We start from the raw sequence: 14,492 nt of genomic DNA, 5'->3' as shown, positions 1-14,492 counted from the left end.
TAATTACTGTGTCAAATGTGAACTTAAAGAGCATCTTCAGTGCCACTAGACCAGCTGTTTCTCTACAGACAAAACTCTGGCCTTCCCAGCTTCTCCAGGGGCGGAGGGCTGTAGGGACCGGAAGCCTTGATATGTAGCATTCGCCAATTTCTACGGTGGTGATACTCCCAGCACAACAGAGGTGGGAAGAGATGCACAGAATCCCATGACGCAGTATCTCCACCACACGGATTCTATATACATCAGTAACCCCCAAAATATAAACTATAGCTACAGGAAGGAATTACCTTTACCTTTTATATAACTTAACTCTAAGTTTATACATTCAGTTTTCAGTAGTTGTGCTGAACAGCCAGCTCACAAAATCCCTGAAAATTAACAACTGGCTCCTGCTAGCTGGGCCAGTGGAAACCCAAGCCAGCGTCCCAGACCTCCCCCGCCGGCCAAGGAAGATGGCAAAACGAGAGAATGGTCTCCCTTGCCAGTACCAGGCAACTCCAGGGCAATTTGCACTACCTTTCTAGCAAGGTGTACTCTTTGGTTTTCTCTTGATTCGGCAGTAGTTACAAATTTGGCATCAGGCTCATACCCCTTACTACCCTGCAGAGCGGCTTCCTGAAGAACCTCAGGCTGGCTGTGTTCACAGCGGGGAGTTGGCAGGAGTCAGCAACCAAAGCAGGGAGCACCTGTTCTGTGGAGGGGGGTGTGTAGGTCAGCCTCAGGCTTCATCTTAACAGTCATGAGGGCCATGTGTACAGGTGTGTGATGAGCCTTTCCAGGAGCTTGGCCCAGAGACCATAATAATCACTAGGCCTCCTGGGCTCAGGTTTATTATTATTTAGTTGTTTTTCTTGTGCTCTTGGTTAGTTTTATTGAAAATAACTACAAGAAAGTGCACACATTTTAAAATATACCACTCCCTGAATTTTCCAAATGATCTGTTCCGGAAAGCGTCACTCAGCTGAAGCGATCCATTTCCAGAGCCCTGGTGGACAACCTCGTGCCCTTCCCGTCAGCAGCATCACCTCAGAAGTGACCGTGACTCTGGCCTCTCCCACTTTGCTTTCTTGTTTTTGAAATTCACATATAGGGAATCCTATATGGACAATTTGTCCATTTTGGGTTGTCTGTAGAGTTCCAGTTGCTCCTCATCTTCATTAACACTTGGTAGTGTCAGTCCTCTTTATATTAGCCATCCTGGCAGGGATCTAACAATAGCTCATTCCAGTTTTCATACCTCCCTGATGATGGATATTGAATAAATTTGTCTATTAAAATGCTTGTTAACTATCTGGATATTTGTGAAGTGGCCAAATTACTTGCTCATTTCTAAACACATTGTCTTTTTATTGATATGTGACATTTTTATGTTCTAGGTCCTTCATTGGATTTTTCCACTCCATAGCTTGACTTCTCTCTTAAAGGTAATTTGACAACGAGTTAACTGTAATGACATTCAGTTTATCATTTTTTTACCCAGATGATGTTTTTTGTGTCCCAATAAATCTTTGCCTAGTCTAAGGCCGGGAGATTGTCTGTTTTCTTCAGAAGCCTGATTATTTTACTTTCCACACTTAGGATCATGATCCATTTGGAGTTCATGTTTATGTATGGTATGAGGTCAAGGTTCACTTTTTTCCATATGTACATCCAAAATTATTTTTTCTGACTGATGGTCGTCTCATTAGGATTTTGCAGTTTCCAAGTGTTAATTCCTGCGTTTTTGCTAAGTATTTTATCTCCCCCCCCCCCTTTTTAGAGACAGTGTGCAATGTGCGCAGTGAGGAGAGGGGCTGTCAAGGAAAAGGGAGAGAGAATCTTAAGCAGTCTCCACGCCCAGTTGCGGAGCTCAGTCTCATGACCCTGAGAACGTGACCTGAGCTGAAATCAAGAGACAGACACAACCAACTGAGCCTCCAGGGTACCCCCTTTTTTTTTCACTCTTAAAGGGAAAATAGGGAGAGACAGTATAATCTGGAGGCAATGACAAAGTGAATAAGCACAGTTCTTACCCCCAAACAGGAAGTCAGGATCACACACCATCTCCACTAGGATTAACCCTGCCTGGACCCCTCCTATGCTCCAGTACAAATACCCCCAGTGAGCCAACCATAGAGCTTTGGTCCTCAGCCTCAATAGACTGGAATGGCTGCCTCAAGACTGCTCATCCAGGTCATCTGTGGTGAAACCCACAGGTTAAATTATCCTTTGCTGTATCATCACAATGCCCACAGTCATCTTAAGGAGATTTCAGGAACAAAGCTGTATTGTTCAAATTAACGTTGAGGTGAATTGATTTCTTCTGCTCTCTTGTCCACTTGATCACATTCCAAAGTCTGGGCTACACTGAGGAACTTTACTTCCTAATCTAACAAAGCCCTTCTTGTAAGACCACCAAACTCTTTCCCTATGCTATTTCCAGGCCCTCTTTTTTTAAAAGGATTTTATTTATTTGAGAGAACACAAGCAGGGGTGGGGATGCAGAGGGAGACGCAGGCTCCCTGCTGAGCAGAGAGCCTGACATGGGGCAATTCCAGAACCCTGGACCAGGATCTGAGCCGAAGGCAGAGGCTTAACCAACCGAGCCACCCAGGCACCCCTCTTGGCCCTAATCTTAGCAACAGTTACTAGCTTCCTTTTATCAAGGATTTGTTAGGCACTATGCTAAACACTTTAGGTGATTATTAATATTATGATTAATCATATACCTACTACTTCAAAGCCTTTCTTACCATCAGGAATCACACCATATAGTGTCTGTTCAGCTGGGAAACAAGTTTCAGAGTCCTGGTTTCTTGTTCACTGTTGTATCAAAACAAATAGCCCAGTGCCCCACAACTGGATATACTCAATACACGCTCATTTTCATTGGCTTCCAGGCCTTGCCATTCCATCCTTCTCAGCAAACCACTTAAGGTATAGGACTACCTGAAGGGAGACTCCCCTTCTCAGATCCTTGGCAGAACAAAGAGGAGAAAATAAAAAAGGGATTAGATGTGACTGATGATTAACTATTTTTACAATTTTTCTTTTAATATAGTTTGATTAAAACTTAGCATACCTAAATGTATTTCCTATTTCTTTCATAAAGGACCATATTGGAGACGTTTTTGGTCCTCATTCTGACCAACTTTACTGTCTAATTTTTATCAGCCTCATCACTAAGTATCTCTTATGGTAGGAGGAGTTTCCACATTTGCTACTATCCCATCTGCCAGGTTATTTATTTTTTTTTTTTTTAAGATTTTATTTATTTGACAGAGAGAGAGAGAGAGTGAAAGAGGAACACAAGCTTGGTGGGGGGAATGGGGGAAAGAGAAGCAGACTTCCCACAGAGCAGGTAACCCAATGTAGGGCTCAATTCCAGGACACTGAGATCATGACCTGAGCTGAAGGCAGACCCTTAATGACTGAGCCCCCCCAGGCACCCCTGCCAGTTTCTTTTAATCCATGTCTTCAGAGAGAGTTAATTGATTGAAAAACTACCTAAAATAGCTTCACTGCCGTGGTGTGAACACTTTTGCCCACATGCCTCCACTACAGTCTTAGAAATTACTTTAAAAATGTAGTAACATTTTGCATTGCTAGGGCACCATTTCAATTTTCTACTCGATTTCCCATTATTTATAGCATAGATTAAGCTGCTCAGCAGAGAAAACAATTTAAACTCTTAGAAATAGTCACTGTTTTAAGTTATGTGTTATTTTGAATGAAGTGTTATTTTGAATTAAATGTTATCAGATTAAAAACATATATTGATAATACTGGTTTTCTTTCATCATCTGTTAGTGCTCACCAGAAGATTCTCCAAGAGATACCCTACTACTCGGCCTCAGTCGTCCATGAATTGATAAGCACCTCAAAGGAAAATGGATACTGAGGAATGTAATTTGATTAGCTTCAACATTCTTATATGTGTTCACAAGAAAAATCTTACAATAGCTAAAACAGTAAACTATCATCTGTATATAAACTTTCTATTCACAAATAAAATAGTCAATCATGTGACCTTGAGTTTAGCAACCTTTATTTAGCACAGAGGGATGTTTTTTGATCCAGGCTCTAAAATTCCTAAGATTCTTGGTTAGAGTCTTTGGATGTATCATGGCTCCTCTTTTCCAAATGAAGATAATGTAAGTATCTCGAATTTTCTAGAATTCTTTTTAAAAATTTTTTGAGGAAAATGGACAAGCATGACAGTAAACCGGTATTATTTTAGAATGTTCTTTATTTTGAAACTTACACCAGGACATGTGTAAGGCATGTTCACAATATCTGTTTGATGTACAAAACACATTTTCTCACTCTCCAGCTGCTCTTCTTTTCCTTTGTACCTGTTGCTACAAACTGGTCCCTACATATCTACCTACAGTTCTGTTCTTGTGAACATGTAGACAATGTTTCAGGGACCTGCAAGGAGAATCTGCCTCAAAATAAAGAGTGAGCATCTATAGACGAAGTCACTAAGACATCAAAACTCACAAGCAACCAAGGCTGAGGAAGGTGACCAAATTAGTTCACGAATCTGGGACTGTGAGCTTCCAGAGGAACAAAGAACCCAATGAAAACATTTTGTTGATGTCTGAGAGAAATGGAATGTGTCCAGAATTCACGTTTCTATATTTACCACTGACTACAAATCACTAAAGAGATCTAGTATTTTAACAGATTCTAATGCAGTTAAAGTTTTGTTCTCACACCACAGTATAAGAGTGCATGCATTACTTCGCACAAATGTCAAACACAGAACAAGTGAAACACAGACACCTAGGACGGCCTAACTACACAAGTGCCTCTTTCTGGTGGTGGGATAAGGGAGGGGAATCATAGTGACTATTTCCCTATGGTGCCTACTATGTGTTAGACAAAGATACCCAAACATTCGTCTTCTAACTCATGAAAAAGGACAAATGCTGCTAGTAAGAGTAAGATATTCAAAGAAGTTCCAAATATGGGATTGGGTGATGAATAAGTAGCCTCAATTTTCAAGGCAAAAAAAAAAAAGTCTTGGCTGACACTAATAAGAAATCAGACTCCATCTTTTGGGTGATGAAAAATAAGCTCTTTATATATCTACTGAGGGGAATAAAATAATGAAATGAAAAAGCAAAAGCACATGGTGTCTCATGAAAAGAAGATTTGAATATTTTGGTTTAAATCAGGGGACATGTTACCATTTACTAGAGATTATTGAAATGTGTTTGCTTAAGCCCATTTAAATGCAGAATCTTTGAGGAAAAATGTAGGCATGTTATAAGGAATACTGACTTGTAAAAATTTTAACCTGGGGGACTTTAATAGGTCAGAATACTTTAAATTCAAGTACTGCTTTGAGGTGCTCACAACACTTCCCAAAAGAAGCCTTCCATCTCAGAAGGCACCTCTGTAAGCAGCCCCAACAATTTAGAAATGTGGCTACACATAATTTTATTAGCCACTATTTGTTATTACTGAAGTGTTTAATAAGAGCAGGGAAATTACCATCAATTGTATTAAAGATTTCTACTTATTAGCATTGCGACACACAGTGCAAAGAATCTTCAAATGTTTGCTTTTTATACCAGAAGTAATATATTGTTATTCTTCCAATTCAACAAAACAGTAAATTACTCTTCAGTGAACTGAAGAAGACTACCTAGGAAAGCAGGCTGGCCTTTTCCAGAAGGTGCTGGCTACTCTTCTTACAGGAGATCCTGAGCAAGGCAGGCTGGGCAAGAGCTCTGCCCTTTCAGCCACTGCTTAAAGCACTGAAAATGAGAAAATGAAATCAGTCAGTGTCTTCAGGAACACGGGGAGCCTTAGTTCCCCCATCTTGCTCCTCAACAGACATGGTTAAGTTCACCTCCATGTCTGGTGGGGCCTGGAGCTGCCCGACACTCAGGATCACTGACGCCTACTCAAGAGAGGGGTGTGCCCTAAGCCCTAGGGACAAATCATCTTGCCTCAGAATCTGACCCATGGACTCTGGGCTTCCAACCTGATCTGAGGGGGACGGCCTTGTCCCTCCACTTTCCCTACACTCCAGCTTCAGTCTTGGCATTTCATTCCAGGGGTTGGCATTTTCTTGGTCCTGAGACTCACCCAATTTCTAACCGATTCTCTCTCTGCCTGATCTTGCTTCTTGTACCTCCCACCAGCCTCCATACCACATCCTTGACTGGAAACTTTCTACCCACTGTGGTCCCAAGTTGCTTGTGGCGGCCTGTTGCTGCTAAGAGCTCGGTGTATGTGTTAAGTCTGAGAGCCCAAGTACAACACCCCTAAACCTGCAGGAGACAGGCCACACAAGAGACTGCGAGCTGTCTTGACTCCTCCTAGTAAGTGTATTGTTTTTAATCCCTTTTTTCAAGGGATTAATAAACTGACATGGCAGAGACCTAACCAGAAGCAGGCATGGAGAATGAATGCCCACAGCATCCAAAATATTTATCGAAAGATTTTGAAAATTTCTAAGTCAGGATCTCCCAGGATCTAGCATAATGGGCCCAGTTAGGTTTAGCTTTTCTCCTCTAAAATGTTAAATGTACTTCATATACTGCACTAAATCGACAAAATGTTGCACTGTGCATCTATGTATCCATGTGTGTAAGAAAGTACCTTTCAAGAAACAAATACTCTTTTGAATTTCAGCACCAATGTATTTGAGGGAGCCAACTACGACTGTTCTCCTCCACCCATGATGTGATGGATGGAAAGGACAGTGCGCAGAAGTGCACACCCCAGAGCCCAGGAGGCCTCTCCCCTTTTCCACAGCAGCAATCTTTGAAAAGGGAGACAATGGACACTGGCACAAGGAGGCTTATGCAGAAAGTGCTTTGAAAATACAAGAAGTATTGACACCGAGGGAAAAAAGTCCCTTTTTATGTTCAAAATACTTAACAGTCAAAATTCATGATATCAGGATGGCCAAAGAGAATTCTTACCCCTTTGTGAAACTTGTGTCCACATTTTAGCGCACGCACATTTTTGGATTTGAATATATCATGGCATAGTTCACAGGAAGCTGCCCCCGATGCCTGTGGAGACAAACGTGTCCCAGTAATAAAGAATAGCTCAATTCCTTTCTATTACATAAGCTCTTTCTACAAGTGGCCTTTATATACTTTTGTCATTAAGGTGGAAAATTACTCCCAATTATAGCTAAGCAGGCTGAGGGAACAACTTATTTTTTAATAGCATTTCTTAAGAAAAATTACAAACACACAAAAAAGAAAAAATACACCTTTAAAGTTCTAATTTTCTCATAGGAAAAAATGTTTTATATGGCTAATAGGTTCCCAGGAAATTATTACAAATTTCTAATTATCCCAAACCACACCCAAACTATGGTATGAATATTATAAATTAATCACTCATCTAATTATCTAACAGTTGGGGACAGAAACATAAATTATGAAACATCCACCCCATGGACTATTGTGGGGCTAACTGAAATCATGATGGAAGTCCAAAATTCCCTGACACAAAAAGCTGGTGACAACAACCCTCTGAATAAAAGCAGGTTATAAAACAGTATGTATCATATAATCACATAATTGATTTTTCTGAAATAAGGAGAATGGGCATAGAGAGAGATACCTTATAAAGAGCCTGGAAAGATCTAGAATGCAAACAGCAGTTACTTTCAGTTAAGAGATTTAACTTTTTTCTTTGCTATTTTCTAAAGTTTCTATGAATGTGGATTACGTGTGCAAATCAAAACAAAACAAACTGATGGCTCATTCAGCAAACATCTGAGGTCAGGGATTGTGCGGCCACGAGCGCACAGAGCTGAATGGGAGAGTTTCCGGCTCAAGCAGCACACAGTCTGGTGAGCACAGACAGCACTTTCTGTGAAAGCAGACCCGAGTGCCACCCAGGACACCAGATACAAGGTCCCCCTACAACTCCCGGCACCTACCCACACTGCACCATTATTTTCCAACTCCTCCTCCCCTCCCAACTCTGAGCACCTGAAGGCCAGGAAGCAGTCCTGTTCATCTATATCCTTAGCAAATGGCACAGAACCTGGCCCCAAAATGATTCTCCATAAACTGTCAGGCGAGTGAATGAAAGCAGCCCTGGCTGTGGGATTAAGGTCAGGGATGCAGATGGGGACAGTGTCTAAAGGCTCTGAAGACCCTGAACTGCTGACTGGGTTTTCTGTCTCTCCCGGGGCACTGATGTGGTAGATACAGTAAAATGAGGTGCTCTGTCTCCACTCTGTGGCCCCTGAGGGGAGGGTCAGGGGAGCAAGAGAAGTGTCAGTCCCATGGAAGGGCAAATTAAGGCCTCTGCAAAGCTCAGAGCTAGGTTTGGCTTGAAAAACCCTGTTAACTGGACTTATTTTTATTAGCATGAAAAGATGGACACATACATTTCTAAGTAGGAAAAAAAGACACAAAAAAGTATCATTTTGACTAAATTCACATATAAACACACAGACAAAGGAGTTTAGAAAAATACATACTGGTATCATAATGCTGGTTACCCGAGGGCGGGTTTTGGGGTTCTTTAAAGGCTTTGAATTTGTATTTGCTACTATGAACAGTATACAACACTGCTTTTGTAAGTTGAAAAGATTAAGCAAACTACTTTTAATTTTTAAAAAACTAACTATGATTATCAAACTAAGTCCCAGTTTGAAGGCACAGTCTTCTTATAAGTCAGCTTTTACAACTTTATGATCGCCAACAACCATGAAGCAGAAAGTACTCTCTCCCCTGACGGTGACTGCATTCGATCTCAGGCGGGGGTGGGGGGTTGTCAGAGAGGACGGCTCGGAGAATCCGGCCGGCGGGAGGGCCACACAGCACCCGGGCCGTCAGCAGCCTGGGGAGAGGGAGGCACTCTGGTGGGGTCTTGCGCGAATGCTCCGCGTGCTCCTAAGTGCTCTGACTGGAGTCAGCCGCTCTGGGAAATGAGTGTATGCGGTTTGGAGAATATCCAAAGATTGGTGGACAAATGAAAAGCAGGAATAAAAACACAAGTTCACACAAAGATTTGCTGTTTAGTTCAAGCCAGCAAACTAGTATTCTGTGCAATCAGGGATCGCTGACTCCACTGCGGGGCCAGGAACTCTTCTAATTTTCATTTCATTTAAACTCTGATACCAGGGAGCCCGAGTGGCTGAGTCAGTTAAGCACCTGCCTTTGGGTCAGGTCACCACTGAGTCCTGGCATCAGACTCCCTGCTAAGCGGGAAGCCTGCTTCTCCTTCTCCCTCTACTCCTCCCCCGACTCAGGCTTGCTCATGCTCTCTCAAATAGATACATAAAATCTTTAAAAAAATAAACTGGTATCACAATTGGACAAAAGGGGAAAACATGCTTTATACCAGAATTTAACCCGGAGCATGCAGCCCTGAATGGCCTCTTTCAACCACATGTTTGGTTCCTACTACACAGTCCCTAGCATCAGCTGGGTCCGGGTGGTGAGGATTAGGGAATTGCATGCTACACACCCAGACCGAATGAAGGAGTGCTGGCAAGCGGCATGAATCATCTGTGCCTTGGTTTCTTAATTATAAAGACAAGTATAATGCCTTATCAACTGAGATAACTACCACAGTATTTTATGGGGGAAAAAAAAAAAACTATGTAAAAGTAACATTCTTACTGCCCAAAAGAACAAAGAACATTTTAAATCTGTATATCAAATTAAGGCAAGTTTAGCACATTGCAGTGCCCCTCGCCCCCTTAAGGCACTTGAGGGGAGAGAGAAGGGAAGCTACCAGACCTGCCTGAACACAGAGTCAGACCCTTCTATTCCAGCACGTCATCCACACAACAGCCACAACAAGCACGTATGATCTGAGCTCACAGTGCGACTAAATGACAGAACCAGGTCTCGGATTCCAAAGCCCATGGTGACACGGAAATAAAATGATTCAAAAATCATTTTCCCCAACTATTCAAAATATCACACTTAATATAAAAATTAACTTGTATTTGACTGTCAGTAGGCCTAGTTCCTACAATGTGGCCAGAACTCCCCTGGTCTAGAGTGCAGGGGCGTCTCCCAACAGGGACCCACAGATACCCACAAAAGCAGAGATGACCTCACTGTTTCACAGACTGTTCTAATGGGACACTCAAGTACATCTAAATTTCGTCTCTAATATTTTTTAAAGATTTATTTGTGAGACAGAGTGAGAGTGAGTGCACACACACGAGTGGGAGAGGGGCAGAGGAAGAGGGAGAGAGAGAATCTCAAACACACTCCCTACTGAGCGCAGAGCCTGTCAAAGGTCTTCACCCTGAGATCATGACCTGAGCCAAAATCAAGAGTCCATGCTTAAGTGACTAAGCCATCTAAGAGACCGTAAATCCACGGCCAACACGGGGCTCAAACTCACAGCCCCAAGGTCAAGAGTTGCACTCTCTACAAACTGAGCCAGCCAGGAGCCCCTGGTTTCTAATTTTAAGGTCACATAAATTAGGTCTAGAAATGAAAAGAATGGGGCTAAATCATGGATTAACTATTTTGTACATTAAAAAAACAAAACTGACTCCACTGTCACACATGTAATACTCACAGGGGAATCTTCTGTCTTCTGTCCCTTGGTTTTGGGTGATGGTCCAGCAATCACGGAGGATGGACCCTGGGAGGCCCTGGTCATAGAAGCAGCAGAGTTGGCCTCAGATAATTTCTTATCCTTTCCTGAATTTGAATTTGGCTACAGAGATAAAGTGGGTGGGGAAAGAAGCAAGTTTAGTGACCCAGATCTTCTATCTTAACTGAAGAGTTCTCCAGACTTTGGCTGGATACAGTTGTGGGTTTTTTTTTTTTTTTTGCTTTTTTCTCATTCTCATATTTTATAAACAAAGTGGACCACTTTATTGTAGCTGGATGAAACACTGACCTTTCTCTTTTTCTGTTCATCCAGAATGTGTTCTGTCACTCTTTGGACAATTTCATCAATACTCAATCCCGAGAGTGAGTTCTTGTTCTTGTTTCGTACTTTTTTAATAAAACCAGCAAGCTCAGTGCTTTAAAAAAAAAAAAAAAAGGAAGTGGAGATAAATGACAAGAGAAAGTCAAAGTTTTCTACTACGTGGAAATATTATGTGCCCATATTAACCCAACACCTATAAGAAAGAAACCAAATACACACAAACAAAATTAAACAATGGTAACTGTACATAAAAGCAAGAGAATCACTCTTTACAAGTATTATGAAAATTCCGGTACTATTTCTAAATATTTATTTTACTAGAATTTTAAAATAACAGAACAGTTTAATCTGCTAGATCCATCTGGGATATCTGTATCTACTTTGTATCTGTATCTACTTTGAAACCGAATTTCATATAGGCTGGATATATTGTAGCTTTATGCTAAATCAATGACTGATCAGACAACACTGGTTCTGACTTGAAATCAGTAAAATCTCCTTTACCTAGGGGGAAACTAGATTTGTTGACTGCCTCCTTAAAAAAACCTGACAACAAGGTTTTCAAAGCCTGAATATTTCACAAGTACCAGTGGATGGAATTAAACCATTAATCAATAGGAACTTGATATTTGAAGCACTAATACCTCAAATGTTTTAATTTTCAGAAAATCAGGATGCATTTCTATTCAGTTGTTTAAACTCTCCCCAATTTAGTCAGGATTGCAAACCATTTTATTTGTAAGGTACTTCTGGTAATTATAATGAGCATTTTTTTTTTAAAGATTTCATTTATTTATTTGACAGAGATCACAGGTAGGCAGAGAGGCAGGCAGAGAGAGAGAGGAGGAAGCAGGCTCCCTGCTGAGCAGACAGCCCGATGTGGGGCTCGATCCCAGGACTCTGGGATCATGACCTGAGCTAAAGGCAGAGGCTTTAATCCACTGAGCCACCTAGCTGCCCCTATGATGAGCATTTTTTACAACTGACATGGGGACTGCTATTGGGAGAACTTACAATATTTCTCAAACTTAGGGTAGATATGCCAATGGGCATATACTTATTTTTAAACAAGCAGGGCTCCACCAATAGATGCAAAACATTAATTCTAGCCAATTATAATTTAGCCACTACTTTGTTTCAAAAGTGTAATTTTAAAACTTGCAACTAATACTGTATCAAAGACAGAAATCACATGGGACAGAGTACAGAGGGTCATTCTGGGATGTGGATTCCCCCCTCTTCCTAGCTGTATCCCTGAGACACTACCTTCACTGCTTCTCTCCTTGGCTGAGACAGGGAGCACTTCTGCTCCCTCATACCAACCTGGAGACTGAGGCCAGGGGTTGTGGTGCAAACACTCACTGGCTTAGATAAAGCAGCAATCTCCACCCTTAAGGACCCTCTGTAACACACCCACAGGCCTGATTCACTATCAAATCACACCAGTCCTCCCAACATCACACCTCTAACAAATCAGAGGTGCTATCAAGGTGTAATTTGTTGCTGCCTTCCTTGCTAGGTGGTATTTCCTCCCCCAAATGATACGAAACTAATGCTCTGCAGTTTTGTTTTTTCATTTAGGGACTTCATGCTAGGACTGGAGCATGTTACTGACCTCATCAAAATATTAGCAAATTACCCTAGGTTCTGATGACTGTGGAGTAACCAGGATTCAGTGTTTTCAGTCTAGATCCACACATCAAAAAGTTGGTTTAAAATGCTCACCTCTATGTTTACAAAAGAAAAAAAGAAAAAAATGCAGCACCTATCTTTTCTGAGTAAAACAACTATGGAGTTGTTTCCACTTTAGCCCCTAACTGGCCATAATGTTATCTGATCAGGAAACCTCAGTTCAACGAAGTATTTAACAGAGTCACAGGCACTTTATATCCATACCTGTTGTAACATGGGAATACCACTGACAGGTGCTCGATAATACTATTGAACGGCTTTTTTGGAGACTGGCTTGAGCGGGTAGCACGTCCTGGAAGAACAGGTAGTTTCTGATCAGCCACAAGGCTCTGTTTGGGCGGAGTTTCATGGCTCGTGCTCTTATACTCTGGCAGCTGGGGAAGTTCGGGCTGATGGCAGAGCAATCCTGTTAATGGTGGGGAGGAAGCCCTCACTGGGCCATCACTGGCAGAGACCAGACCTGAATCCTCAGGAACTGCTGTTTGGTTTCCAGGCCCATGACTCGAAGAAGTGGAGGTTCCGTGATCTTCATGGCCTGAAGACTCAGGAAGTCCTGCAGGAAGAACCTGGGAAGAATATACCATAGTCCTTGGATCACTATGAGAAACATCCGTGCACAAGACTGACGATTTAGCATAATTGTAATAAAACTTGGGTGCTCAAGTGCACAGGAAACTTGAATACAATATACTAAACGGTTTTGTTTTGAGAAAACTGCTCTTTATCTTCACTTTAAAATGAGCTCTCCGGGGCTCCACACTGCTGGCCTCCCGCCCACCTCTCTGCAGCCCCTTCCCAGGCTCTCCCTGCAGTTCTTTCTTTCTTTTTTAAAAAGATTTTATTTATTTATTTATTTGACAGAGAGAGAGAGACACAGTGAGAGAACGAACACAAGCAGTGAGACGGGGAGAGGGAGAAGCAGGCTTCCCGCTGAGCAGGAAGCCCCATGCGGGGCTCGGTCCCAGGACCCTGGGATCATGACCTGACCCAAAGGCAGATGCTTAACTGACTGAGCCACCCAGGCGCCCCTCTCCCTGCAGTTCTTAATGCTTGTCTGTGCCTTAATGTGGATGTTCCCTAGGACGCTGCTGGGGTGGAGATTCACGTTTTTCCCCAGGACATTTCACATTCTTTCATGCCTCAGTGACTGTGCTTAGTACTGATAATGCCCACTTTTTAAAAGATTCTAGTCTTGAATGTGTTCCTCAGATCCAAACCTACAAATCCAAACTTCCTCTTAGGCAAATCCAAGGCCATTTAAACTCAGTGTCTTCAAAATCAGGCTCAGCTCAGTCTTGGGTGTCCCCCTCATGGACAGAATACCAGATTTGACTTAACTCCCCCAAATACACACACCATGCCCCCCTGCCCCATCTCACAGGCAGTATAGTTCTTTCCACTGTTCATCCTAAATACCTCTCAAACCTGCTCTCTCCCTCCAGCCCGACCCCCACTCTCTAAGCCAGGACACAGCTGTTGACGGTGAGCCCCTCTCCCACTGCTCTCCATTGTGGGCAAGCTGATGGCATCGCCTTACTTGAAACCTATATTGGCTTCTTAGTGACCTCAGGAAAAGTCAAACTGCTAAACACACCTTACAGAGCAAGGTTCCCTTCTTTCTGGCCCCTGGGTACTTTCATGATTTTTCTCACCAAAGCCCTCCTCTGTCACACTGAACTTCTTTTATATCCATGAAAGAAGTATTCTCTGTTTTTCTAGTCTCCAAATATGCTGTTTCTTCCATTTGAAACACTCTGACCCTCCAAGTATCACACCATCCACCCTTTCTCAAACACACACCCATGTCTTCCTTCTGACTGGTTAGTTAATTCCTATTCCAGATCTCTGACTCACTGAGACCTCCAACAGGGAATCTTCTGCTGAGGCCCAGACCTCTAGGTTAGGTTAATGCCTTCTAATTTATG

General features: G+C 42.3%; 1 protein-coding gene across 1 annotated transcript in view; it reads right to left on the bottom strand.

Moving 5' to 3' along the window:
* Nucleotides 1-4,210: 4,210 nt before the first annotated feature.
* Nucleotides 4,211-14,492, bottom strand: part of TTC3 (tetratricopeptide repeat domain 3) — a 135,865-nt gene continuing 125,583 nt past the window's right edge. Inside the window, exons 42-46 of the mRNA XM_059164710.1 lie at nucleotides 12,772-13,133; nucleotides 10,843-10,969; nucleotides 10,516-10,656; nucleotides 6,924-7,016; nucleotides 4,211-5,747 (exon numbers count right to left, since the gene is read on the bottom strand). Coding sequence (XP_059020693.1) covers nucleotides 5,682-5,747; nucleotides 6,924-7,016; nucleotides 10,516-10,656; nucleotides 10,843-10,969; nucleotides 12,772-13,133 — 789 coding nt within the window. The 3' untranslated portion in view covers nucleotides 4,211-5,681. The remainder of the gene's footprint in view (nucleotides 5,748-6,923; nucleotides 7,017-10,515; nucleotides 10,657-10,842; nucleotides 10,970-12,771; nucleotides 13,134-14,492) is intronic.

Source organism: Mustela lutreola, chromosome 2, assembly GCF_030435805.1.
Source record: "Mustela lutreola isolate mMusLut2 chromosome 2, mMusLut2.pri, whole genome shotgun sequence".
In the NCBI taxonomy this organism is placed as follows: Eukaryota; Metazoa; Chordata; class Mammalia; order Carnivora; family Mustelidae; genus Mustela; species Mustela lutreola.
The sequence above is the reverse complement of the archived record's forward strand: the minus strand, read 5'-3'. Positions and strand labels throughout refer to the sequence as shown.